The sequence below is a fragment of the Malassezia restricta genome, chromosome I (assembly GCF_003290485.1).
Source record: "Malassezia restricta chromosome I, complete sequence".
NCBI lineage: Eukaryota > Fungi > Basidiomycota > Malasseziomycetes > Malasseziales > Malasseziaceae > Malassezia > Malassezia restricta.
This window is the reverse complement of record NC_040193.1, coordinates 301,715-327,867: the sequence shown is the minus strand read 5'-3', so window position 1 is coordinate 327,867 and position 26,153 is coordinate 301,715. Positions and strand designations below refer to the sequence as shown.

At 49.8% G+C, this 26,153-nt stretch overlaps 15 protein-coding genes across 15 annotated transcripts; 6 read left to right on the top strand and 9 right to left on the bottom strand.

Annotated features, from left to right (window-relative positions):
• Positions 1-33: 33 nt before the first annotated feature.
• On the bottom strand, positions 34-981 carry MRET_0202 (component of the NuA4 histone acetyltransferase complex; the record flags this gene model as incomplete). The annotated part of the gene is made up of 1 exon (XM_027626829.1): positions 34-981. One exon carries the CDS (start codon positions 979-981, stop codon positions 34-36), a length of 948 nt encoding a protein of 315 aa, XP_027482670.1.
• Positions 982-1,093: 112 nt separating this feature from the next.
• On the bottom strand, positions 1,094-2,401 carry MRET_0201 (alpha 1,2-mannosyltransferase; the record flags this gene model as incomplete). Its single annotated transcript, XM_027626828.1, has 1 exon — positions 1,094-2,401. The coding sequence occupies one exon, from the start codon at positions 2,399-2,401 to the stop codon at positions 1,094-1,096; it is 1,308 nt and encodes a 435-aa protein (XP_027482671.1).
• Positions 2,402-2,576: 175 nt separating this feature from the next.
• Positions 2,577-3,866, bottom strand: MRET_0200 (alpha 1,2-mannosyltransferase; the record flags this gene model as incomplete). The annotated part of the gene is made up of 1 exon (XM_027626827.1): positions 2,577-3,866. One exon carries the CDS (start codon positions 3,864-3,866, stop codon positions 2,577-2,579), a length of 1,290 nt encoding a protein of 429 aa, XP_027482672.1.
• A 200-nt stretch (positions 3,867-4,066) lies between these two features.
• Positions 4,067-5,159, top strand: MRET_0199 (DNA-directed RNA polymerase II subunit RPB3; the record flags this gene model as incomplete). Its single annotated transcript, XM_027626826.1, has 4 exons — positions 4,067-4,197; positions 4,235-4,284; positions 4,311-4,969; positions 5,004-5,159. 4 exons carry the CDS (start codon positions 4,067-4,069, stop codon positions 5,157-5,159), a joined length of 996 nt encoding a protein of 331 aa, XP_027483109.1.
• A 129-nt stretch (positions 5,160-5,288) lies between these two features.
• MRET_0198 (uncharacterized protein) lies at positions 5,289-6,522 on the top strand (the record flags this gene model as incomplete). Its single annotated transcript, XM_027626825.1, has 2 exons — positions 5,289-6,329; positions 6,364-6,522. 2 exons carry the CDS (start codon positions 5,289-5,291, stop codon positions 6,520-6,522), a joined length of 1,200 nt encoding a protein of 399 aa, XP_027483110.1.
• Positions 6,523-6,693: 171 nt separating this feature from the next.
• Positions 6,694-7,704, top strand: MRET_0197 (protein of unknown function (DUF2456); the record flags this gene model as incomplete). The annotated part of the gene is made up of 1 exon (XM_027626824.1): positions 6,694-7,704. One exon carries the CDS (start codon positions 6,694-6,696, stop codon positions 7,702-7,704), a length of 1,011 nt encoding a protein of 336 aa, XP_027483111.1.
• A 33-nt stretch (positions 7,705-7,737) lies between these two features.
• MRET_0196 (uroporphyrinogen decarboxylase) lies at positions 7,738-8,982 on the bottom strand (the record flags this gene model as incomplete). The annotated part of the gene is made up of 1 exon (XM_027626823.1): positions 7,738-8,982. The coding sequence occupies one exon, from the start codon at positions 8,980-8,982 to the stop codon at positions 7,738-7,740; it is 1,245 nt and encodes a 414-aa protein (XP_027483112.1).
• A 533-nt stretch (positions 8,983-9,515) lies between these two features.
• MRET_0195 (RuvB-like protein 1 (pontin 52)) lies at positions 9,516-10,985 on the bottom strand (the record flags this gene model as incomplete). The annotated part of the gene is made up of 1 exon (XM_027626822.1): positions 9,516-10,985. One exon carries the CDS (start codon positions 10,983-10,985, stop codon positions 9,516-9,518), a length of 1,470 nt encoding a protein of 489 aa, XP_027483113.1.
• Positions 10,986-11,159: 174 nt separating this feature from the next.
• Positions 11,160-13,009, top strand: MRET_0194 (inosine-5'-monophosphate dehydrogenase; the record flags this gene model as incomplete). The annotated part of the gene is made up of 2 exons (XM_027626821.1): positions 11,160-11,634; positions 11,823-13,009. The coding sequence occupies 2 exons, from the start codon at positions 11,160-11,162 to the stop codon at positions 13,007-13,009; spliced, it is 1,662 nt and encodes a 553-aa protein (XP_027483114.1).
• Positions 13,010-13,151: 142 nt separating this feature from the next.
• MRET_0193 (transcription initiation factor TFIID component TAF4 family) lies at positions 13,152-14,618 on the top strand (the record flags this gene model as incomplete). The annotated part of the gene is made up of 1 exon (XM_027626820.1): positions 13,152-14,618. One exon carries the CDS (start codon positions 13,152-13,154, stop codon positions 14,616-14,618), a length of 1,467 nt encoding a protein of 488 aa, XP_027483115.1.
• Positions 14,619-14,784: 166 nt separating this feature from the next.
• On the bottom strand, positions 14,785-16,364 carry MRET_0192 (alpha 1,2-mannosyltransferase; the record flags this gene model as incomplete). Its single annotated transcript, XM_027626819.1, has 2 exons — positions 14,785-15,950; positions 15,989-16,364. The coding sequence occupies 2 exons, from the start codon at positions 16,362-16,364 to the stop codon at positions 14,785-14,787; spliced, it is 1,542 nt and encodes a 513-aa protein (XP_027483116.1).
• A 352-nt stretch (positions 16,365-16,716) lies between these two features.
• Positions 16,717-20,577, bottom strand: MRET_0191 (pentatricopeptide repeat protein; the record flags this gene model as incomplete). The annotated part of the gene is made up of 1 exon (XM_027626818.1): positions 16,717-20,577. One exon carries the CDS (start codon positions 20,575-20,577, stop codon positions 16,717-16,719), a length of 3,861 nt encoding a protein of 1,286 aa, XP_027483117.1.
• A 310-nt stretch (positions 20,578-20,887) lies between these two features.
• Positions 20,888-22,144, bottom strand: MRET_0190 (RNA recognition motif domain protein; the record flags this gene model as incomplete). The annotated part of the gene is made up of 1 exon (XM_027626817.1): positions 20,888-22,144. One exon carries the CDS (start codon positions 22,142-22,144, stop codon positions 20,888-20,890), a length of 1,257 nt encoding a protein of 418 aa, XP_027483118.1.
• Positions 22,145-22,254: 110 nt separating this feature from the next.
• MRET_0189 (kinesin family member 20) lies at positions 22,255-24,477 on the bottom strand (the record flags this gene model as incomplete). Its single annotated transcript, XM_027626816.1, has 1 exon — positions 22,255-24,477. One exon carries the CDS (start codon positions 24,475-24,477, stop codon positions 22,255-22,257), a length of 2,223 nt encoding a protein of 740 aa, XP_027483185.1.
• Positions 24,478-24,596: 119 nt separating this feature from the next.
• Positions 24,597-26,153, top strand: MRET_0188 (intermediate cleaving peptidase 55; the record flags this gene model as incomplete). Its single annotated transcript, XM_027626815.1, has 1 exon — positions 24,597-26,153. The coding sequence occupies one exon, from the start codon at positions 24,597-24,599 to the stop codon at positions 26,151-26,153; it is 1,557 nt and encodes a 518-aa protein (XP_027483184.1).

Genomic DNA, 26,153 nt, shown 5'->3' with positions numbered 1-26,153 from the left:
AACTCATTCTTGTTGCATATGGGTATGTTGGGACTATAGGCGGCGTGGCCGTGCAGTCCGGCTTGCTGGTGAAGGTGATGCGTGTGAACTACCAGAGACGTTTTGGTTCCTGCCCGCCGAGCTCGACTGTCGCCTAGCAGAGGCACTGCGAGATGCTCTTGGAGTACTGCCGGCACCTTCTTCAGTAGAATTAGACACACCACCGGACTTCACGTCCTCTGCATCCACTGATTCTCGCTCCTCGGCTTGGCGTTGTTGTCGTCTCGTTGTGATAGGCCGGGTCAGGGTATCTGAACTGTCCGCTTCACTTTTGGCATTGCGACGCCGCTTACCGGCTCGCGTAGGCACAGCGGAGGCACCATCCTTCACACCAGTTGCAGCATCTTCCTCCTCATGCTGTCGCTTGCGCGTCATTCTTCGTGTGCTTGATGCAAGAGACGGGCGAGAATCCCGGTCGCTGCTTCTGTGGCTACCAGTTGCCGGATCTGGATCATCGTCTGAAAGGTCATCTTCTGACGTGGAAGGCACCACACAAGTAGCATCTTTCTGGATAACATGGTCTGCGGCTTGTTCTTCTAAGCGACGTGGCTCCAGTAGTGACTCAAACATGATCCTGGGATGCAACGCAAATTCTTCTTCGTCTAATCCCTCCAAAACCCTCGTTCGAGCAGCCTCGTTGGACTGAAGCAGCTCTTTATTTTTCTCATAGTTTCTTAACCATTTAGGCTCAGTATCATCATCAGACGCATCTTCTTGCTCGTTAAGTCCCTCCAAATTGTAGTATTCGCCAAGCTTGTCCCATACGTGGCACGGTAACAAATCACGCAAGTCAGGGTTGCCTGACATGGTCTCGAGCGCATTCAGAATGCATACCATGTGAAAATGTCTATCAATACCCAATGGACGATAAAGAGAAATGCAACGCAACAGTGCAATCTCCGCAGCATCGTCCCAGGCGGACGACGTTGCATTTTTCGCCATTTCAGTCCCTGGTTGGTGTGACTGAGAGCGCAGCAACGTTCTCCACAATCGCCCGTCAGGCGGAATAGACACGGGTTCGACTCCACAATAGTGTTGGTAACTACGAATTGAATTACTGAGGCTCTCCTTCTTTCGATACGGCCCACCATTGCGGCATGCACGAGTAACCCTCACGAGCAAAGGAATCTTCAGGATTACATGTGCATTTTCCATTGTCGTGGTATAGCTTACGGTTTGTGGGACAGTGACCCCATGGAGCATGATAGTAGCCAATATCGTCAAAGTGGTACAGCTGAGATCGGTTCAGGAAAAGGGAAGCGGCAATGCTGTGAACGGGAGCATCACCCCATCTCTCATAGAAAAAGCCACCCGCTTTGTCAAGATGATTGAAATAGTCTTTGTATTGCCTGCTTCGGAAAAAGCGAATATCGCCAATCTCAAAGTTGCTCCAAAAGTGGCACAAATTATAATTGGCACCTTGTAGATCGTCTTGATCGGTCAGAAAACGCTGTGCGTTGTCTTTTGGTAGGTATTCAGGATGCTGCTGCACAAAAGACATTGTCTCTTTCCATAGGGTGGGAATAGTCGCATCGTATTCGTGTAGTGACATTGTGAAGCCATAAGCCTTATTGTTTAGTTGCATAAACACGAAGGGATCATAGTCAATGTCGCACCAAATGTGAATATCAGGCTCAACGCGCCAGTAATATTCGATACCGAGCTGATATGTCAATGGGTGCTCAAAGAAAAAGCCACTTTGGAATCGGCACATGTGACGGTACGATTCCGAGTCCCCGTAGATGATGCCATCCTGCCCCATTTTTTCGCGGGCTGCAGCTGCTTTATTTTGATCAATCCAGCTAGGATAGCTCCAATGCTCTTTTGGAACAAGTCCAAAGTATACAGGAGCCCGTGTCATTTTCCTAACACCTTGCTTGAATTCAGCCGTGAATGGCACGTCGTTCAAAAAGATCCAAGGGTAATTGAATTTTCGGTTAAAACGGTACTCAACCTCCATTATACTTTGACGCATATCATCCAACTCTTCGTTGCGAGTTAGAGAAATAAAAGCAGCTTTTGCCCGAGGTGCTTTGTTGATCTCAGCAGGTGTAAAGCTGGGTGGCATGTAGTTTCCTGCATTGTTCTGTGTTGCATAGCGTCCTAGATCATACACATCTTTGACATTACCCATGTAATTGTATTGTGAAGCCCCTTCTGCAAAGCCAGGGCGCAATGATACAGTCGGAGGGCATGAGTGATTTCCAAATAATTTCGGAAACGATTTGAAATGCGAGGAAATTTTACCAGGCTTTGGCGATGACATAGACGCATATGTTGAGACAAGTATGACAATCAGACATACGGCGACGACAAGGAGTAACCTCTGCGGCCGCCGCGATACTAAATCTAAGAATGCCATGATGGCAAATGAATACAGTTGCGGAGACATCGCTACTCTGGATTTGGCTGCGTTATTAATACACAAGGATGACATAATTACGGACAGGTACATCTTACATACATAATAAATCACACACAATCTGCGCAAGTCGACTTAATTGGGATGATGTTGAAGCATTGCTCTAACATGATCCTTACTCGGGTGCCCCTTCAACGGAGAGGCTCCACCATAGCTTATTGCACGACCAATCGTCAAAGTCAAAGGAGTCATCAGGATTACAGGAGCATTTACCATTGTCGTGATATTTCTTTCGATTAGCAGGACAATGTGCCCAGGGCGAGTGCTCATAGCCAATTTCATCAAAGTGATAAATTTGTGAACGATTCAGGAGGAGCGAAGCAGCAATGCTGTGCACCGGTGCATCACCCCATCGCTCGTAGAAGAAGCCGCCAGCTTTGTCAAGATGGTCAAAGTATTGCTTATACTGTCGTCCACGGAAGAAGCGCAGATCACCGATTTCAAAATTGCTCCAGAAGTGACACAAATTATAGTCAGATCCATGCAAGCTGTCTGAATCAGTAACAAACTTCATGGCATTGTCGGGAGCAATATATTCAGGATGCTTCTGCACAAACTTAAGAGTCTCTGACCACAGCGTCGGAATAGTTTCACTGTACTCGTGCGTGCTGATAGTGAAGCCATAAGCCTTGTTATTCAATTGCATAAACACGAATGGGTCGAAGTCGACATCGCACATTAAATGGACACCGGGCTCAACACGCCAATAATACTCAAGACCAAGCTCATACGTGAGGGGGTGCTCAAAGAAAAAGCCACTTTGGAATCGACACATATGACGGTACGATTCAGACTCCCCGTAGACAATATCGGCCTCTTCCATCTTTTTCCTAGTCTCGGCAGCCTTGTCCTGGTCGATCCAGCTAGGATAGCTCCAGTGCTCCTTGGGTACGAGCCCAAAGTGAATTGGTGCGCGGGTCATCTTTCGGACACCCTTTTTAAACTCGTCGGTAAAGGGGACATCATTTAAAAAAATCCAAGGGTAATTGTACTTCCGGTTGAACCTGTACTCAAACTCCTCCATACTCTGACGAAGTTCTTCGAGCTCAGAGTTACGTACAAGAGAGATAAAGGCAGCTTTAGCTCGAGGTGCCTTGTTAATCTCTGCAGGATTAAACTCAGGCGGAAAGTAGTTTCCATGAACATCCGGCACGGCGAGCTTACTGAGCTCTTCGACAGAATCAATATTGCTCAAGAAATGAAACTCATTTCTGTATTTCGACTCCATAACACCGGGGGGACAAGTTTGGTTTCTCAAGAACTTGGGAATTTTTTTCAGCTGCTTGTGAAAGTGCTTAGCATTATCAGAAGACACAGAAAAAAAGGTTGATATGAATACGATCAGGAAAAAAGCAGCCACGAGAGTAAAGAGCCTCTGTGGCCGTCGCAGAATGTACTCCAGCATAAGTGACAAAACCACGACGAGCCCCTACGGCAGGCTGAGCGTTCATGCATGGCTTGGTTCGTTTGAACTCTGGTACGATACTACAAATGCTTACATCATCTATAGTCCTGATCGGCCTCGGCTATCAACGTGCTTCCATCATTCGTGGCACCAGAAGAGGTGTATTAATAGGCAGTCGCTAGGCCAGTTGCTGCTTCGGAATGTATGCAACACAAGGACTAGCAATGCAAGGTCATGGAACCTCTTCAGCACAAGAAAAAGTGCCTAATGTCATTATTCGTGAGATCAATCACACGCATGCTGATTTTATCTTGGAAAATTGCGATCTGAGGTATGTGATACGCGCAAGAGCTTACTGACTCAAAAAGTCTTGCAAACTCGCTTCGCCGCACACTTATTGCAGATGTTCCCACAGTTGGTACGTTGAGACTGCTGACGATGAAGCTATTGACATGGTCGAAATCAGTGTAAACACGACAGTGTTGCCGGATGAGTTCCTTGCACATCGCCTAGGCATGATTCCCCTTTTGAGCATGGATGCCTACAAAGTGCTTATTGATCAGCGCGATTGCTCTTGTGAGGACGGTTGCGATCGCTGCTCTGTTGAACTTACGCTCGATGCTCTCTGTACCTCAGATCGTGGTTCAATGTCTGTTACGTCGAAAGATCTCGTGCGAAGCAATACTATCGCGAATATGTACTCAGATGAATCTATGTTCGGCCCTGTCGCACCGCGTCACCCAGACTTCGGCAAGCCAGTCGGCCATGATGACCCAAATGCTAATGGTATTGTGATCGTGCAAATGCGCAAAGGACAGCAAATCAAGGCGCGGTGCATTGCTCGCAAGGGTTTTGCCAAAGAACATGCAAAGTGGTCTCCTGTATCAGCTGTTGGTTTTGAATATGACCCACACAACACACTGAAGCATACGACTTTATGGTATGAATTCGATGCGGCAAAGGAGTGGCCAGTCAGTAAGAATGCGCGTGAGGAAGAGCCTCCTGCAGAGGGTGCGCCATTTGATCCAAATCTACGGGCTTCTCGCTTCTACTTCGATGTTGAATCTACAGGAAGTTTGCATCCTGCCGAAATTGTAGAAACGGTAAGTTTCTTTAGTTTGTCAGAACTAACGCCAGGGACTTACCCTTCTCGAGTATAAAACAGCACAGATTGTGCAAGAGCTTGGCATGCTATTTCAGCAAGCTGACGTTAATGCTTCCGGAGCAGCTGCCGCAAATGGCGTCTATGATCCGTATAGTGGTGCCCCTGTGGGAGGAGCGTCGTATATGTAAAACAGCCTGTGTGATCTTTGGTCACATGCTTAGTAATACACCTATGAGATGAGGCGTACTTATCAGTGTGTGCCGTCTATCGAAATAGTGCTGTCCATCTTCCATTTTTAGCGTGGGTGCAGAGTGAGTATGGAAATACCAGAGCCCTTGTTGGCCCCCAACCAGCTACAACAGCCCGCGAATAATGAAGGCCTTTTTGATGTAGCAACTAGGCCAGGATATTGCCCTGAGCTTGCCCGTTATTTTCTGCCTGGAGCAGCGAAAAGCCGTTTGGAAGAATACTTTAGCAAGTATATGCCGCGAAATGAGCCGAGGCTAGGTTTTTCGTACTGGTCTTCACTTTTTGATGATTTTTATGTTCCTACAGGAACGATGCGAATGCTCCTCATGAATGAGGAGACGAAGCAACGTCAGCGGTTTGATATCGCGAAAGAATTTCTTCCTCATTTTTTCACGCTGTGCTTTGCACACAATATGCGTGTTATGCGTATGCAATTTACTGATATCAATGAGTATTTATGCGATCCATCGCGGCCTCCTGCTCCGCCCACCGGGTCGTATGAGCCGGGCTACCCTACGCCTCTGGTTTTGGGCGGTACCACCCATATTGTTGAAGCAAAAAATGTTCTCCTTTCGATCGTGTACGAGAATGGCTGGCAGTGTCAGGCCATCGGCTCTTGTCGCGCCCTTTTTGCACCGTACTCAAAGGTCCGATTTGATCCAGCCCCTCCTGGGGTGAAAGGTAATGCGGAGGGTAAAGCTCCGCGACTTCACACTCAGTTGCGCTTTCAATATTTGTGCTTCAACTCTCTTTCTAAGCGCATATATGTGCCCTTTGATGAAATGGTAACACACCTTGAGTCACGAGTCATACCAAGGCAAGTGGTCGAAAATATCATTTCGTATGGAAATAAGCGAAAGAAAGAGCCTCTTGAGGACAGGCCAGAAGATTGCTCTACAAAGCGACAACATCTGGATACATCAGATCATGATGTGTCTCCCTCCTCGGAAGAGCCTATCGATCAAAAACCACCGCCTCCACAAGCAGATCGGGATTTTGTGCACGATGATGCACAGCTCCCAACCTTTACTTTAAATCAACCCCGACTTAATGCTCTACGCTTTCTAGATGGATACGGGATTCCACAACAAATGAATCAAACTGTCACTGTGCGTACTACATATTCAAAGGCTAACCTCACAGATGATGGACACTATTGCACAACTCCGCACGCTCCTAGATATTCATATGGAAGAAGGACGATCGCCACTCCAAGTTATGGAAGAGTTTCAAGCTCAAAGCGAGAAGCAGCATTCGTCTTTTGCAAGTAAAAACTCAGACCATCCGCCCATCATGCTGTGATGCCTGATCACGCTCCATTGTACATAATCCCACCATTACGATAATTTCATTCACGTGATGCCGCTATGGGCATTGTGCGCGGAGTAGAATCTGTCACAACGTTGCGGCACCGCACGACCCGATTGCCAGCGGGCACGACCGTGATAGACCTTGGCCGGTGTGCTATCATTCATGCTTTTCGGTGGCTCGAAGAAAGATTATGAGGAGGAGTCGAAGATCGGATTGTATGTTCGGCAGGATAAAAGCCACTGCTTTGCGGCGCCGTACGAGTCCACAGGCGTCGTGAGCTCTCGCGGCAGCACATGGAAAGAATGGCTCACACTTGGTCCTCTCGGACCGCAACAAATATTTTATTTATTCGTCATGCACACTTTCGGTGCAGCCATACTTTCTGGAGCGGCCAACTTCGGCGTGGCCTGTGCCATGTACCGCACGACTTCGCTTCCTATTCGAATGTGGCCTCTAAGTGAAAATACTATTGCAGGTGATATGGGTGTGACAGTAGTTATCCAACAAATTGTCACGTATATTGTCACCTCTACGCTCTGCAATTTTGATCTACGACATGGAACACGGTCGCTCACGCGTCCCTGGCCACCGATGATGCATTTTCCTTCGACATCTGTCTCTACTGGCTCTTGGTTCGGTGTCAAAATGCCCAGTGAGGTAGAGCAATCGGGACGTCGGCTCTATATGGGCAATGCAGAAAACAAATCACGCTTTGTTCAGTTCTGCTTGTGGTTTTTGCGCGCTACTTGCACAGGCAGCGAACGGAATATCATTTTTGATCGAGGGCTTACTCACCGGCACCGCTTCGAGCGCGTGCTTTGGACCGCTTTGCAAGGTGGCTGGTGGGCTGTCATCACATTCTGGTGGTATTGGCCGATTGCCATCGCTATCACCGCACCTCTCTATGACCACAAGAATATGCATGGGACATGGATTCCACCCATTATCAAGCTCCTTTTTGGTGGGATTATGGGTATGATTACGAATCCGCTGATGGCAATGATGGCCCTCGGCGCCGAATGTCACGTCCATCGTTTTTACCCTGGGCATGAACTCTGGTCAGAAAGCGAGACAGCTTATCCCTCTACCGAATCGGAGTCAAGCGTGGATCATCAAGCCATACCCCCACCAGCACCGAACGATCCCGATACTTGCATTGTTAGTGTAAAGTAATCACGCATGTATATGTCTTTGCCTACTATGTAGCTACTCGTTAGTGTCAGTGACCATTTCTCTGCTGACCCTATGAACTGCGTTCAAGAATACACGCAGGTGTTCAGGATCCACATTTGGTGTGATACCGTGGCCTAAATTGCAGATCAGGGCACCCTGACCGCCGAATCCTCCGACTGACGGATCAAACATACGTCGGACACGCGCTTCAATGACCTCTGGCTTTGCATACAAGATAGCAGGGTCCAAGTTGCCTTGCAATGCAATAGGGTGCTGACCACTCTTTTTCGATTCGACCTGCGAAAACTTACGACCGCTGGTCTGTGATTCAGCGAGGCAATGACGCGCCCACGCTGGCTCTACTGTATGGTCAATACCCACAACGTCAAAGCCTGCTTTACTGATGTCAACAAGTGAGTGGTTGATCGCACCCTTAGCATACAGAATCATGGGCGGTGGTTCCACCGACAGGGTGTCAAGCTTGTCCTTGACTTCGATCGCAATGTTGCGGAGATAAGGCAGCGAGAAAGTGCGAAAGTCATACGGTGTAAGCTCTCCAGCCCACGAGTCGAACACTTGCAAAAGCTGGGCACCAGCCAAAACCTGCTCGACAAGGAAAGAAGCACACACGTTTGCAATGCGGTCCAAGAGATGTTTGCTTTCTTCAGGGTAGTCAAAGAGCCAGCGCTTAGCCTTTTCCCAAGTTTTGGAACCACCTCCTTCAATCATATACGCCATCAAAGTCCATGGAGCTCCACAAAATCCAATCACGGGAACACGGCCAGCGAGCTTCGCACGCGTCAAGCGAATAGCTTCGAGGACGTAGCCAAGGTCCTTTCGAACGTCCACTTTCGTAAGACGGCCCAAGTCTTTAGGTGAGTCAAGAGGCTTCAAAAAGGAAGGGCCTTTTCCTTGGACCATTTCAACTTCCATGCCCATAGCCTGCGGGATCACGAGGATATCAGAAAAGATAACAGCGGCGTCCAATAAGCCATCATAGCGGCGCACCGGTTGTATAGTGATTTCTGACGCAACTTCTGGGTTTCTGCAACATTCAAAGAACTCAAAGTTCTCACGAATTTTTCGAAATTCTGGTAGGTAGCGACCAGCCTGTCGCATAACCCAGACGGGGGCACGTTCCGTCCGTTCTCCGCGAGCGGCACGGATAATCAGATCATTCTTCAGGCCCGGTGTTTTGCTAAGCTGCTCTAGCTTTTTCGATGGGTTCTTTGTAGTAAAGTTCTGAACTTGTGAAAGACCTGGAATTTTATTTAGCATGATGCGTGCCTGTTTGGATTCCGACACGATGAGTGTATAGGCGCTGGACGACGTCACGCCAGCCTATTTCTCCAGAGCGTCGGTCACGTGACAGCGCCTTGATGGCAGGGCTCAGTGTGCTGAAAGACCGAACGGGGTGCAGCTTCGAGCCATAGTGGGAATTACGGATCGGTAGTAATGTGTTCGTACAATCAGAGCGTACCTTGCTCTCACGGGGTGTCTTTGTATTTCCCTGTTTTACTACTTGAGCCTATGCGAGACTTCTTTCTCATGTGTTTACGAAGTGCGCGCAATCGCACATTCGCGACGTGCATCTAGCCAGCCCCACGGGCGAAAGCATTTGCCGAGTAAACAAGTCCACTCTTGCATGTAGAGCCAACGCTGCGACATAACACGAAGACCATCGAGAAAAATTCACGTACTCTGAGCATCGCGCCGTGACTTCTCTGCAAAGATCCAGCAATTTATACCAGCGACGCGTCCACGTTCCAGATCAGTAACCCCTCAGGTCCCAGGATGATCTAGGGATGCATCTATGCCACATCCATAGCATTTTCTCCAGCAGAAGGAGCGGCAGCATCGCTTCGCACATCAGCAAGTTGGCGAGCAGAAGAGCGAGCATCAAGGAACAGCTCCGTGGTCTGCTCAATGTCCTCGACCGTGATTTCAGAGCGACCCATCACATTGGTCAGCACAGATGCGGGAGCCAAAAGCTGCAATGCAAAGCGCAGCGAAGTTCGCTTACCTAGCTCGGTGAGCTTGTTCAAAGCATCTTCGCTCACAGCAATGCCCTCTGTCGCAGTGCGAATACGAATAACTTGACGGATTTCATCTTCAACATACGGAAGAGTGCGAACGATCATGCAGCGATCGAGCAAGTCGAGGGGAATGCCGTGTGGAGCCACAACACCTGCACTCAGACCGCCTTCAAATTCTGTACCCCGCACTGTCGATTGACCACGGTTCGTAGCGAGAATCACGTGTGGGCTAATGGTTGACTCCAGAGCCCGATTCAAGTACGTGAAACATTCCATATCAAGCATGTGAACCTCGTCGATGAAAAGAACACCAGGTACAAGTTCGGCAATGCCCTGTTGGATATATTTGTCAACGACCCTGTTGATCTCATTGCGCAACTTGTCTGTTACTTCCGTTCGGCGACCCTTGACGAGCTGGCTTACTACACTCATGATATCCTGACCACCCTGCGGCTTAGCATTTGCCATGTCGAGATCATGCAAAGTAACGTCCTGTACAACCTCTTTTCGCTTCTGTACATCTCCTTTTGGTAGCGCCACGTACTCATCTGCCTCCAAATCGAATTCGGTTGCATACGCATCAGAGCGACCGACACGCTTTACCGCGCCGGTGTTCGCCTCGATGTAGATGACATCACCAACAGTAATACGCTCTTTCAAAATGCTCTCGTAAATGCTAGGATCCAATCGCAGTTGTTTGGTTCCTTTGACAGTCTTGAGTGCAATCACCACGTGCACAATGGTCTTGCCGTAGCCAGACAATGGGTTCTCTGCCTCCGTGGGCGTGAGCTCAGTCAGCTCACCTTCGTACACCTCCTTGGTCTCACGCACTCGAAGTCCAATAGCACGTCGGAAATTCTCCATCAAAACTTCGGTTTTTTTTACCTCAGAGCTGTACACTTCAGATCCAACCATGGGGCAGAATGGCACCTTGTGGCCAAGTTCATGCGCCATACCAAGCGCCAAAGCAGTTTTTCCCGTGCCGGGACCTCCCGCAAGCAGAAGTGCACGACCAGCAAACTTCTTTTGGCGGATCAAATCGAGCACTAGACCACAGGCCTCCCGCGCTGACTTTTGGCCTACAAAGCCGCGGGCACTTGGTAGAGCTACACCATACTCATCGAGGCCGAGACCCTTGATATGAGAATGAGTAGCAATACGAGCTTCGCGTGAGCTAGATGAGCTCGCATTGGAAATAGGAACAGCACCAGCACCACTGTGTGACGGAGCCACTGCACTCATCATGGCTTGGGTGAGAACGCTGCAAAAGCCGCGGGCGACGCGCTAGCCATCCAACGTGGCTGGCGTTAGGCCACATGGCACCACGTGAGCGAATTTTTTTTTTCCTCTTTTTTCAAGCACCTTGGATACGCACAGAACAATCGTTGCCCACTTCTACGTTCTCTTGCTGTTGTTGCAATGGCCAAGGTTGCTTCAAGTGGTGACATTCTTCCTATTTCCGAAGCCAAAAATGAGCTCACTAAGTATGAGCACTCTGATGGTCTTAGTATGAATGAGCTTATTGACTCACGCAAGAATGGCGGTCTCACGTACAACGACTTTCTGGTGCTGCCGGGCTACATCGATTTCCCTGCGTCCAAGGTGGATCTTCGTACGCGTGTGACCAAAAACATTGTCCTTAACACACCGTTTATTTCTAGTCCTATGGACACGGTGACAGAAGTGCAAATGGCTATTTCGATTGCATTGATGGGTGGTATGGGTGTCATCCACAACAATATGTCGCCGCAAGAACAGGCATCGATGGTCCGGAAAGTCAAGATGTTTGAGAATGGATTCATTACAGACCCTATGGTACTAAGCACGCGCGAGACTGTTGGCGATGTGCTGGAGATCAAGGAGCGTCTAGGCTTTGCTGGCATTCCCATCACAGGTACGTTTCACTTTAATAAGGCGCGGCATGAGGGAAAAAGTGATGAAACCTGTATACTGCTGTAACCTTCGTTCTGCATAGGTCATGCCTGAGCTGGGTTTGACAATGCAGATTCAATTACCTATGTCCACTGATACCTCTGCTGTTGCTACATTTGCCTCATGAACAGCCAATGCTAACCAAGACAGAGTCGGGCTCATTGAAGAGCAAGCTGCTGGGTATTGTGACAGCGCGTGACATTCAGTTCCGCGATCCCTCTACGCCTCTTGTCGAGGTGATGACGCGCGACCTTGTCACGGCGCCTTTGGGTGTAACGCTGGAAGAGGCCAATCGCATTCTTCGTGACAGTAAGAAGGGCAAGCTTCCGATTGTAAATGAAACAGGTGACTTGGTTGCATTGCTTGCTCGCTCAGACTTGCTGAAGAACCAGGACTATCCACTTGCTTCGAAGAGTCCTGAAAGCAAGCAGCTGTACTGTGCTGCAGCCATCGGCACTCGCCCCCATGACCGCGAGCGTCTAGCGATGCTGGTCGAAGCTGGCCTCGATGTCGTTGTTCTGGACTCATCGCAAGGCAACTCGGTGTTCCAGGTCGACATGATTGCTTGGATTAAACAGACATATCCCAACCTCCAGGTGGTGGCCGGTAATGTTGTTACTCGTGAACAGGCTGCGACGCTCATTCATGCTGGTGCTGACGCTCTTCGTGTGGGTATGGGTAGTGGCTCGATTTGCATCACTCAGGAAGTCATGGCTGTAGGACGTCCCCAAGGCACAGCTGTGCGTCAAGTGGCTGAGTATGCCAAACGCTTTGGCGTGCCTGTGATTGCTGACGGTGGTATTCAAAACGTGGGCCACATTGCCAAAGCGTTGTGTCTAGGTGCAAGTGCTGTGATGATGGGCGGTCTTCTCGCTGGTACGACGGAGAGCCCCGGTGAATACTTTTACCGTGAGGGCCAGCGTCTAAAAGGATATCGCGGTATGGGCTCAATTGAGGCTATGGAACACCAGAGCAAGAAGCGCCGCTTCGACGGTTCAACGGGTCGAGCTTCGAAGAAGGTGGATGAAGTCACCGCTAACGCCGCCAATGAGAACGCCGCAACACAACGCTACTTCTCCGAGAGTGACGCCGTTAAAGTCGCCCAAGGTGTCTCCGGCTCTGTACAAGACAAAGGCAGTGTGACCAAGTTCCTGCCATACCTCTACACCGGCCTGCAGCATTCTCTCCAAGACATGGGTGTTCCTAGCGTCGATGACCTGCGCGATAATGTGATGTCTGGAAAGGTGCGCTTTGAGCTCCGTACCGCCAGTGCGCAATTGGAGGGCGGTGTGCACGGCCTCCAGCACTATGAAAAGCGCTTGTTCGTAGGATCGTGATGCTCTGTTCAATGTGACACGTGACCTTTGTGCATTTCGCCCGACCAGCGACCTTTTCGTCGCGACTGCAGATAGTGCGTCTCATAACAGTACTACCTGCGCGAGAGTGCTTGTGTTCTAGTCGCTCATCGACGAGGGTAGGATGGAGAAACGTGCTGAATCAGGCAACACTAATCAGGATGCGGGACCGGCTAAGAAAATAAAGACAGAGAGCGCGTCTGATGATGCTTTGCTCCGTCTTCCTCCTGGGCATCCCAGCCCCTCTGCAATGCCGGCCCCCGGCTCCGACCCGTCTGTGACAACTGCATCACCATCACTATCTAATTTCGACAAGCTTGTAAGTCTTGCCGCCCAACGTAGTGATGCAGCAAATGGCGCGTCTCATTCAAATCAAAATGATGCCGCTCCGTTGAACCTGCTGTCTCAAACTGTCCCCTCCCCGACCGCTTCGTCCCTTCCTCTTTCCTTACAAAGGCTTCAAGCGATGCGTCAGCAACAACAGCAACAACAAAAACAGCAAGAGGTGCAACATAGCGCGACTCAGATGTCAAATTCTTTGCCAAGCGCGCCACAGACGTCGAATGCTAACCCTTCATCGACCAGTTATGACCAGCTCATTGATGTTATGGGATACAGTGGGGTTGATTTACGTGCTGAGGAGGCATTTATTCAGCAAAATGGATCTTCATGGGAGGACTCACATACCGCCTCTGCGATTCATGCTGCTGGACTTGTACATGGTTTGTATCTTAATGTATACCCTCTTTCCAACATGGTCCATCGTATTGCAAGGCAGTACGGCCTCAGTGTTAATGCTGCTACGCTCGACTATTTGTCTATCGCCACACGCATGCGATTCCGCAACTTACTCGAGTCCATGGTTCGTGCTTCTCGGCATCGAGCATGGTCTACGCATCAGCGCAGTCCACCTATGTACTTGGAGACGCTCTCAGATGGATCACGAAAAGCTATGTACCATGAAGAATTAATATCCAATCCTGTGAAGCAACTTGCAGGAATTGAGAAGGCTGAGCGTATTGAAGAAGGCAACTGGCGACGTATGCGAATCGAGCGTGAAGAAAATGAGGCCGCGGCTTTAGAAGCTGGCGGTGATGATGGCACACCTAAAGGCAAAAAACGCACAGGCACATCTTCACGTAACCTCTCTGAGGATGTGCGGAAGCGTCTGGCTGATAGTACAGCTATGCGACATCTGGGTGCTAACAACATGGCATCTAAGTATTCGTGGCTTCAGTCACCGAGCACAAGAACAACCGCTTCAGCGCGAGTTCGTGACACAACAGAGCCGACGTCAGCATCAAATTCGCCTGCTCCTAAAGCAAATTCAGCATTACCGAAGCCAAAATTCGCACCAAGTGCTAATCGGCGTGGCACAGCCGCGCAAGCTGCCCATGCTGGTGCATGGAGTGATGTTGCACTTCGCCAAGCAGCCCAGCGAGAACAGGAGCGTGTGGCTCGCTCCCGTGTCACCTTACACGATGCGCTCTCAGCTCTCGAACGCGAGCATGCTGGCGGAGCCGGTAGTGGTGCCGGTCGCCGTGTGCTATATATGGCACAGGCGTATGGGAGTGGTCGTTGCTCTTTATAGGTCAGATATCCAGCTGACAATTCTGGTAGACTCGAAATCGCTCACCGACAAAATGCGACAATGACAGCCCGACGACAGCCTCATCTGTACACAATGCCTCAAGTAGGAGATATTGCGAGTGGTATCTATACAACTAGTAGCAAACTTGTTGCTATCATAACATCAATCAAGTTCTGCTAAGCCATTTGCGCTTTTTTAATTTGCGTTGTTGTGACATTCTTGCCCGACGCTTCTGCCTGAGAAGTGCGGACGAGTAGCGCTTTTTCAAGTGACGTCGATCAAAGACTTCCAAATTTTCGTCCCCAGCATTTTCATCCTCTTGCCCTTCTCCTTCACCTTCGCCTTCACCTTCGCCTTCACCTTCGCCTTCGCCCTCTTCAACCCAGACATCTTCAAGCTCAAGTTCGTCGATGAGCGCTTTGTACTCCTCACGTTCAGAGGGCTTACCCTCTTTGGATGCAAACCACCAGTCGCCCATGCAGAAATCTTCCAAGAGAGTCACGGAGTCGACCACATTACAATCGCATTTACCATTTTCATGAAACTGTTTTTCTCCTAAAGGACAGTGACCCATACCATCGTGCACGTAGCCAATGTCCTTGAAGTGATACACCTGAGACTTATTTAAGAAAAGGGAGGCAGCAATACTGTGCACAGGCGCATCGCCCCATCGCTCATAAAAAAAGCCACCGGTTTTGTCCAAATAGTCGAAGTAGTCCTTGTACTGTTTGCTCCGGAAAAAGTTTATATCGCCGATCTCAAAATTGCTCCAAAAATGACATAAGTTATAGTTAGATGTCTCGAAATCGCCATTATCAATAACAAATTCCACGAGATTGTCTGACGCAAAATAGTCAGGATGCAGTTTCATAAACTGCTTGGTATGATCCCAAAGAGTAGGGATGGTTTCTTCGTATTCGAGCAACGTGATGGTAAATCCGTAGGCTTTATTGTTGATTTTCATGAACATGAATGGGTCGTAGTCGATGTCACAATTCAATTCGACATAAGGCTCCACTCGCCAGTAATACTCTAGCCCAAGCTCATAGGTAAGAGGGTGCTCAAAAAAAAAGCCACTCTGAAATCGACACATGTGGCGATATGATTCTGAGGTGGCGTAAGGAACACCGTGCTGGTCCATGTCAATGCGACTCTGCCGTGCTTTTTCTTGGTCAATGAAGTCTGGATAGCTCCAATGCTCGGAGGGTACCAGCCCAAAGTACGTTGGGGCGCGAGTCCTCTTACGCACTTCAGTTTTAAATTCATCCGTGAACGGCTCGTCATTCAAAAAGATCCAGGGGTAATTAAATTTGCGGTTAAACCTGAACTCATCTTGAATGTTAGTCTACACCACAATATATCAAACTTACAGTCATTCATGCTTTGAATCATTCCATCCAGCTCATTGTTGCGCACAAGCACGATAAAAGCAGCCTTGACCCGGGGTGCTTGGTTCACAGAACTCGAAACGAACTCCGGTGGCATATAATTTCCTTGCGAACTCTTGGTTGAGTAGCGCACAATATCATTCACAGAGACAGCGCCTTCCATGAATCCTGAGCTTTGATTGACTCCAAACGGAGACATCAGGCATGCCTTTTGTCGGAGATATGCTGGCATCTGTTGCAAATGTGTCCGAAACTTTGAGGGACCATGGGAGGATGAAGTAGACACATAAGTTGATATGACTATGCTTATAATAAAAAGAGCAACAACCAAGGCTAGCTTTTTTGGCCTCTGTATCATGGTTGTGACCATGATCGAAAGAGTAAAATAAAATTTTGCTTTAATCCAGCTTGACAAGCCTAATTGCCGATCGCCCGTAACATCTGCAGAGAAAAATGGTTTTCGCCATACAACGGTTAGACCCAACACGGAATGTACTTATTCCATTGGGCTGACGTAGCACGTGAGTTTAAATTGTGAACTCCCAGCAGTCATCGGAGGCACAATGCAGCCAATATGAATAGGTACGAAGTGGTGGAGGATGCATCGGGCGCACACCGTTCGCACGGTTGTTCACGACTGTCACACTGACGGAAACCAAGAAATAAGAATTCGCACAGGCAGGCAAAGAGAATTAACGTCGTCAAAGCAGCTATACACGATCAAACATGGCCTGGGCACGATTTAACAAAGCGGCAGGGAATGCACGCGCTTTCATCCGCGTCAGAATTCTTTGGGCGCGGTCAATATGACCATATGCAAGCTCTGCGCCTATCATGGCTTCATAGGTGCTTGGCTCACGGTTCACCAGCGCTCCGAGTACATTAGCACGATCCAACTCATTACTAGATGAGTCAGAGCGTATAGCTACGCGCTCACGGCGCATACCAAGTGCGCCTGCACCATGATGCCGCGGCAAATGATTGCCAGAAGCCGCTATACCAGCTGGAGGATCAATCATTGCGTCAAATACTCGTCGGGCCTCAACGAGACCCATAGGCCCATCTTGCGCATATCCCTTAATAAGAAAATTTGCAATGTACGCGGTTGGCCAGATACCCTGACTTACCATACGCGACAAATATATCGGCATGAGATCCGTCCGGCCATGAGCAACGAAAACAGCAAACAAGGCCTCGTACACGACTGCGTCAGGCACAGTAGACGTGAATGATTTACCTCGAGGAACAGTAGGCGCACGGTCGGCGATCGAGTCGAATATTTCTTTGGCTTGATCTAAATCACGAAGAACGACGCCTTGCGTATGAATAAGTGATGCCCAATGCGTACCCTGTGCGCCGACCAGACGATCCGCCGATAGGCGCGCAAAGAGAGCCTGTTGACGCTCAGGCTGAATAGGTTCGATCGTACCCCAAGCATCTAGGAGCAGCTTGTACGTGTGTGCACTAGGGCGAACACCCGCGTGTTGCATTTTTTCGTAGTAGAGCAGCGCTTTATCTCGGTTCCTCACAGAATGTACATAGTACTGGATCATGGTATTGTAAGGTGGCACTCGTGGTTGAAACATGGGTTGGGACTCCATCTCGGCAAACAGCTGCGTTGCACGCGACTCATCGCCAGTTCGAACGCAGGCATTGATGGCGGCACCATACGTCACGCTGCTTGGTCGCAAATTGGATTTTTGCATTTCGTCAAACAGACGCAGAGCTTGTTCGGCTTTGCGTGCACGAGAAAGCTTGGATATAATCGTGTTGTACAAATAGGTATTGGGACGTACTCCTAATTTTTGTGATTCATTAAAAAGTTCTTCAGCCACAACAGCGTCGTCTGTGCGCTCTTGAATGGTAGCAATTAGCGCTGCATAGGCACTCGCACTGGGGGCTTTACCAAGGGCGATGATGCGTAGCCGATGAATATTGGCACGATCTTCTAGCGTGGCATGAGACAAAGCAGTCATCATACAGTCTTCCAAGTGCGTCCACTGCCAAATGCGCCATTGCATATCGCAATGCTTAAATGTTAGAGCATGGAGGCCTAGCTTATACAGCTCATCAATGCGGTCCACCTGACCATTGCGCCCCATTACATTGATCATGGAACCCAATGAGCTCGGCGTTGGATACAAGCCCTGGGCGACACTGGCCATGAGTCGATTGTGGACAGCCGAGACATCTAATTGGCTGCCATGTGAGCGGCACTGGTTCTGGATATCATGTGAAAGCGAATGGTCCAGACTCTTGATCACAGGTAGATCAGGTGAAAGGAGCCCTTCCACATACAAGTGTCGCACAGTGTCAGGATGAGGTGTCTTTCGTACAAGGGTATTGCTTTGGGAATTAGAAAACTTTTTCCGAGAGGGAAATGATGCGTGAGAAGACTTTGATGAAGGGTTTGTCCATCCATGGGTCACAGAAGCGCCATCGGGCCCATACTTTTCTGTAAGCATAGCTGTAATATTATCCACGTTTAATTGCGGGCGATGAGGTAGACGTGACAGCTCGCTTAGAAGCTTGCCAAGGCCTGTATATCCATCTGGACCTGGAAAAGCAGACGGACTGCTCTGCTCAGCCGAGCAAAATGCATCCACAATCCGCTTCCATGCCGTTTCATCTAGATCCAAAGGAGCCAAATTATTGTTCAAGTCTCGGCTCGCTGCCTCGTACTGCCGCACAACAGCTGACTGCGTTGTTGCAACGAGTGAGCCTGACAAACCTTCCAAAGCTGGAAGAACAAGGGTCGAGAAAGCAATAAGCCGTACACAAGCATCACTTAGTCGGTGTGGTGCAGAAGCGGCCGCATCAGCAATAGCCATTGGCAAATGACATGCATCGCATAAGAGACTCACAATAGCCGGTGAGGATGGATCGCCGAAGCGCAATGCCAGCATGCAAAGTCTAAATAGTGCACTTGCGTGTTCAGCATGTCCATGCAGGGATTTTTGGGCTGCAAGGTTCAAAACAGCAGATACAGGCTTGGTCTGTTCTGGCGTAACAAGAATATGTGATGCGTCATAGAGTTGAAAGAGGCGCTCAGCCAGTTCCTCCATTGCTTTGTAGCAAGACGCCAAATCTGAAGCATTCAAAGACTCTTGGACTATGCGCATACCAAGTCTTTCGGCAAAATTGGTCACACATAGTGATGCAGCGTCGTAGAGGTTTTCGTCGAGCACATTTCGAGACAAGAGAATCTGAGCAATATCACGAAGCGAAGTAACAACTTGGGTCGGTTCATCCTCAAGAGCCGCACGTACGATATTTTCGAGTGCCTCAGAGCTAGGTGCTGGCATGTGAGATGCATCGAGGTGGCGGAGCCATTGAATCGCTGAACGGCAATCACCTACATGCACAAAACCAGTCACCATATGACTTACAACTTGCTCGTCCAATGGAGGAATAGAACAATCCTGGAAGTGTGCTGCCATCATCCTCTCAAAAAGAGCCACTGCTCCAAATACGTCGCCCAGCAAAAAGTAGGCATCGATCATTGAGAGCCAAACAGACACGCATTTTTTCTCGCTGAATTCCATGCAACGTGGCTCTTTTTGTGCCAAAATGGAAGCAATATTCTCAAACGACTGGAAAATTTGAATGCATGCATAGAGGCAATGGCGCTGCCTGTCTTCTAAAGACTGACCCGGAAACGTAGGCACGGTGTCACTGCTGAAAATCTGTATCAATAAAGAGAAAGATTCCGCGTCCTTAACGCTTCCAATACAGCTTTCCATAATCGAAAGAACGTAGATGGCCTTATCAATACAACCGCGAGGTATCATGCAGCGAAATAGTTGGTTGAAAGGACCACTAGAATTGAAAAGGTGTCGTGAATAGAATCCATCGCAAACAACCTGTAGCGCGAGCTCAAAATAGTCCTTGCCATAGGAACTCCCGTGATGTCTGACCAGCTCCAGATCGCGTTGACACAGCTGATCAACGAGAATAGCATAAATAGCACCGTCGGGTGATGGGCCATAGTGCTTCAAGCTTAGGTACATTTCATATAGTGCATCAACATCTACGCACGACCTGTGACTTGACAAGATGTTTGATAAGAGCTTGTACGCACCAGCAGTACTCTTTACATGTAGCGGCAAGGATTGATACTCTTTGAGGATGAAGTCGATATTCGCATCTGGCGAGACTTGAGTAATTAGTGCCAGTTCTTCCTTCGAAATTTTTTGGTTATGACTGATAGACACAGCTCCTAATGTGGTTTGCTTAATTTTATCCGGGAACAAAGTCGCAATTGATTTGCGACGCTGTTTCACGGGCTCTTTATGAACCTTGGAGAATAAAGAGCCTAAATTTACAGAGTACCTTCGCTGTAATATAGATCTCGGTGCTAGTATAGTTTGCTCTTCACTAGCTTTCGCCTCTGGGTTAAAATGTATCGATGCAGGTGCATGACGGGTATACGAAGTGGCTGACTCCTTCTCAGTCAGGCACGATTCCAATGGCACTGCCCCACATTGCATCGGCGCAAAAGCCGTAACCGCACTCGACAGTTCATTCGTGTAACGTGCGAGAGCACCGGCAAGCTTCGCAGATAGTGGCATGTACCTCGCACAGCTAGGTGGGAATGCCTCACGCTTTGATGATTTGCAAATGCCCAAGACAGAATGGCGCTACCAGCGCCGCTTAAACTATCTGACGTAAGACAACCTGGAAGACATTTACGATTACGGCATTACGCACAACGGCGAACTCTCATTGGAGGAAGGTGGGGCAAACAAGTGATAGAGCTGGATGAACTCTTGGCCTTGGGCGTGGCGAACATGACTACTAGTTGGATTCGCAGCGGTATGCACTAGAATCCTCTTAAGAGAAAAGACATGGCGTTCCACCAAACGTCAAGATCAACGAGATTTACTCAAAGGTAGTCCGCTTGCCCTCTGAAGGGACAATGCCATAGTTTTGTCGTGGTGCGGATGCGTTAGCGGCACCTGGGCGAACGCGGCGCGGCGCCCTCGAGGCCCCTGGACGCCGCGGTGCCGTATGATTGTCTTCTTGAGCTGCATCATAGTCTTGCTCTTCCAAGGCGTTCTCCTTTGTATCTTCATCATTGAAGGTAGATCTTGAGCGTCTGCGCCGGCGTTCAGGTACATAGTCGGGCAAAAGGTCCTTGGAAGCACCGCGTCGCACAGCGTCGCTACTAGCAAATTCGATTTGAAGTAGCCGGCCTAATAAGCGGCCGTTGCGGGGCTCGATGAGGGCCTTTGTGGCGAGAGATGCCGAGTCGAAGTCGACGAATGCGAATCCTTTGCATTTGCCCGAGTCTTCAAACGTACCCATGCGGATCTTGCGAATACCGGCACTAGCAGAAACGCCTGACTCGTCCGATGTGGCTGTCTCTTCGTATCTTTTCTGTGCAGATCCTTCTAAAAGGTCGTAAATGTCTGATTCCTTTGTTTCGAAGCTCAAGTTACCGAGAAACAGGGTGGGAGCGGGTGGATTTTTCTGGCTCCGTAGAATACGCTGTGCTGTCTTGCTGAGCCCTGTCCGACCATGATTCGCGTCACTTCCCAGTTCAGCCGCCTTAGGATCGAGACCTGGACGTCCACGAAAGTCTGTACCTCCTTTAATGAGCAGATTCCGCCCTTTTAGCTCAGACTCAGACAAAGCAATGCATCGCTCGACTTGGTCTTGAGATGGTAAGTCAACATATGCAAAGCCCCTATTATGTTCCTCCCTGCGCACACCAGATATCATATGCACGCGACTGATTCCTTCTATGCCCTGTTCCTGGAGCCATTCCGTTAGTTCTTCGACGGACGTAGAAAAAGCCAAGTTGCCAATCCACACACTATACGGACTGCGCTGTGGTTTAGACGGCCTCGTATTTACATCTCCTTCCGAATGCTGCGACATATACTTTTCCATCTTGCGGCGCTTTCTTTGCTCTTTGTGAGATATGGCTTCAACTTCGCCGTCGCTCTCGTGCTCTCTGTGCTCCACCCTGGAATCATCAGTCTGGTTGGAGTCTACGCTGTCTTGCCCTTTCTCTTCTTCGTCAAGGCAGGATCGCTTTTTACTTTTATTTGTATTTTCTTCTCTTTCTTTCTGCCTTTGGGCCTTGCGTGCCATGCGCTGCTCTTTGTTTGTGAGATCTCTCGATTCACTCATGCTTATGGCAGGCAAGATGAAAAATGAATTTTTTTCCATGTCAGGATAAGCGGCGCATCTAAAACTCCACATTCAAGAAGCGCACGGCGCACGCAAGGCGGTAAAAAAGTCTATGCATTAAGATCCTGAGCGATCATGTCCATTTCATCAGTGTGAATGGCAGTTTTCTGACAAAGTTTCCGGTACCGCTTTGATGGGCTAGATGGTTCTGATAGGTAGACAGCATCTTGCGATTCCTCAGCCGATATAGATGTTCTTGTGGGTGCATGTTTGGGCCTGGGAGATGTGCGCTGAGCCGTTGAATCAGTACTCGGCTCAGATGTATAGTTGATGTGATTGCGGGACTCGGATAAAATGCGGTTCGGGGGTATCATGATGTTATCTTCTGTCGTGACGTTGGAATTGGCTGATACAGGCTCATCATGGACAGCTTGTGTTAGGCGGGTAAACAGGTCGATTTTGCGGTCCATAAAGGCATCGCTGGCATCTATTTCCGCCTGAAGTTGATGCTCATAATATCGCTGCATTTTTTGCAGAGTAGCAGCAAGATGTTGTCCCATTTCGCTGCGGACAGTCTCTTCGACGATCCGGCACGCGCTTTCGGCACGTTCGCACTGCAGGCGCAGGCGCTGGTTCTCTGCCAAGAGCATGTTGACAAATTCATCTTGTTCTTCGTCGTCATCTTCGTCGTCGCTGACATGTGACATTTCTACAACGCTCGTGTCGTGGACGAAAGAGGACGATACATCGGACGCTGGAGCGGCTGATGATGTGACATGAATGCCCACTTCCTTCGCCATGGCACTAAATCGCATCACATTCGCGTTCTCTTCGAAGCCAGTGCCAGTGGGATTGAGATTCACAATCATACGAACTTTACCATCTCCCATAAAGAAAGATTGGAACAATTCCGTAAGCTTGGAGTGACGAAATGGTACGATGCTTTGACGGCGTTTCCGCTGCGCATCATGAAGCCCAGAGCTGGAGGACAGTCTGTCTGGGATGGATGGACTGATGCCGGCTCGAGTTTGGTTTTTGCGCATGGTTTCCAGACATTGTCCGAGGCACATAAGGCTCTTGTTGATGCTCCCAGCTTCCTTTAGACGTGGCCCTGACGAGATATCTGTGTTAGAGATGCGCTCGCTGCCTGCCAAGTCGACGATACTCAGGCGTGACACAGAATACTTGCGCGACAGACCTGCTACGTCGTTCAAAGGCACATCCACTCCAGTATGTTCTCGCAGGATTTTGATCGTAAACACACTATGCGAGCGCGAGCTTGAGCGATTCGCCATAGTACCAAAGACAGAGCGATTTTCCATGCCGCAGCGGATGAGTTCGCGGGCTTCGAGGATAGATGATACCTTGATTTCTTTGAGCCCACTCACGAATTTACCACCACTTTCCGCTTCACTTTTCAATAGCAGGGGTCGACGCGTAGGTGCTGGCGTTGTGGACTCATTATCGCTTCGATCAGGCCGCGTTAGCAGCGACTGGGTCGGCGACTCGAGCAAATCATACAGTTTCTCATTATACACTTCCACGTAGCTGACCCACACGCTGTAGCGATAGTCTGGGTTTACTTCGACACTAGTCGGGTCCATATCCACGGCTCCTTCAGCGTCTCTTGCAGAGGTCGGAGTCATCATGGTGCGATGGTTTGTCTTCAACTTTGTCCGAGAGCGACTCGCGAGTAAACTTTGACTTGGATCGGAGATGCCTGGATGTACGCCGGTGAGCCCTACTGGCCGGACAGCTTTGGTACATTCACGGCCTGCAATACTGTTGAAGATGACATCAATAGCGCGAGGCAAAATCCCAGCTTCGCCACGACGATGAGGACCCTGGACCGTGTACGTCTTACCGGAGTTCGTGACCCCGTACGTAAATACGAGACTGTTTTTCCCTGCTAGTACGTCTTCAACTAAAGGCAGCGTAGTGGCGGTAAAAAAGTCTTGCTGCGCCTGAGCATGATTCTGGGTTCCGTGCGGTAAAGGCGCGAATACGCGAGAAAATGTGTACTTGATGGGCGCAGCAGTCGTGCTGCGTGAGCGGGATTTCGACAATTGGGTATCTGAAGGCACATGCATCACGACCTGTGTATCTGAAAGGACATCGATACACGATTCATTGTCAGGCTCAGACAGGGGTGGTCGGATGCGCAGAAAGGTTTGAATCGGCTCGTTCGATACGCCTTGCTCGGTAGATCGCGCCAGACTGGAGGTGCTGGGCGTGCGTGTTCCCGCCATGGAATTCTGTGTATGCACAGAAGATTTTAGCGGTGATCTAAGCTTTTTGGGCGTCTGCATCGCGCGCGGTTCCACAGCAGCCATGGTCTGTGTGGCCGATGTTACGTCGCGTGTGGATGGCCCTTGAGGCCTTTCTCGCACGCGTTGGATCACGTGAACGAGGGTGGCCCTAGCTCGGGGGAGGAAGAAGAGGGTGTGCTTCGATGATGCGTACTTGGCGATATGCGCTGAGGCGTGGTGTGCGTACGCTGTCTAGCGCGAGTCGGCCTCCGGCATGTGGACAGCCACTGCCTCATACGCACCCACATCTTTTTCCTATTGACTTTCGCATGGGCACGAACCCCGTTGATGGCGGTGGTGTCGCGTTCGACCATCTCACACCGGGCATCCCAGCGACTGAGTATGAGAATCGGCGTCGCGCTCTGATGGACCGCTTGCCACCTAATTCGGTGGTCGTGCTGATGGGCGGACGCATAAAGTACATGTCACGCAATATCTTTTACAAGTTCCGTCAAGAATCCAACTTTTGGTACCTCACTGGTATGCAAGAACCCGATGCGGCCTTGGTGCTGGAGAAAACCGGGCACGGCGAGCGTGGGTATAAAATGACGATGTTTGTCGAGCCGCGCCAGGCACATAAAGAGGTGTGGGATGGCCCCAGCTGTGGCATGGACGGGGCCACCCGCATTTTTGGCGCGGATGAGGCGCTGCCAAACGATCCTGCCATAATGCTTCAATTCTTCAAAACGGCTGTCGCAAATGCTGATCAGCTCTATGTGGATTTGCCGGCTCAAGTGTCTACACCGCGCATCAGCCAGAGAACGCCTCGATTTAGTATCCATGAGTTTCTGGCGCCTTCGTCGCCTTCGGGCTACGATCTGTTTGTTCGCAAAACCGATTTTGACAACGTGGTCAAGCTCTTCAGCGACAGGCGAAATACCCACTCTCTTCAGCGCGAAATGGATGTTCTTCGCAGTCGGAAAAGTAAAAACGAGCTGCAGGTGATGCGACACGCCGGCGCCATTAGCGGCCAGGCCATGTCCAAAGTGATGCGTGCGGTCCATCCGGGCATGCAAGAAGCTGAAGCCCAGGCGCTGTTCGAGTATGAATGCGCGCGCCGCGGTGCCGAGCGCCAGGCCTATGTCCCTGTGTTTGCTTCTGGCCGACATGGACTCATGATTCACTATGTGCGCAACGATGGCGTCATGGGCGAGCATGATGTCATGTCGGTGGATGCAGGGTGCGAATTTCGTGGCTATGCGTCAGACATTACACGAACGATGCCGACGTCTAGCGACGGTCGATTTACGTCAGCGCAGCGTGACCTGTACGAGGCGCTGCTGCGTACGCTCAAGGGCTGCACGGCGCTCGCCACATCGAGGCAAGGTTATACCCTAGCAGGCCTTCATCGTCGCAGTGTCGAGATGCTCAGCGCAGAGCTGCGTGACTTGGGCTTCCATTTGAGCTTTGGATCGCTCGAGCGTATCCTCTATCCGCATTACATCGGGCACTGGCTCGGCATTGATTTGCACGACACGAGCACAGTCGAGCGAGCTACACGACTTGAGGAAGGTATGGTGCTTACTATCGAACCGGGCTTGTACGTGCCTGATGATCCCATGTACCCGGAGGCATTCCGAGGCCTCGGTATGCGAGTGGAAGACGACGTGGCCGTGGGGTATGATGACAATATCATCCTTAGTGCAGATGCACCAAAGGAAGTGGCAGACATAGAAGCGGTATGTGGAAACCGCATATAG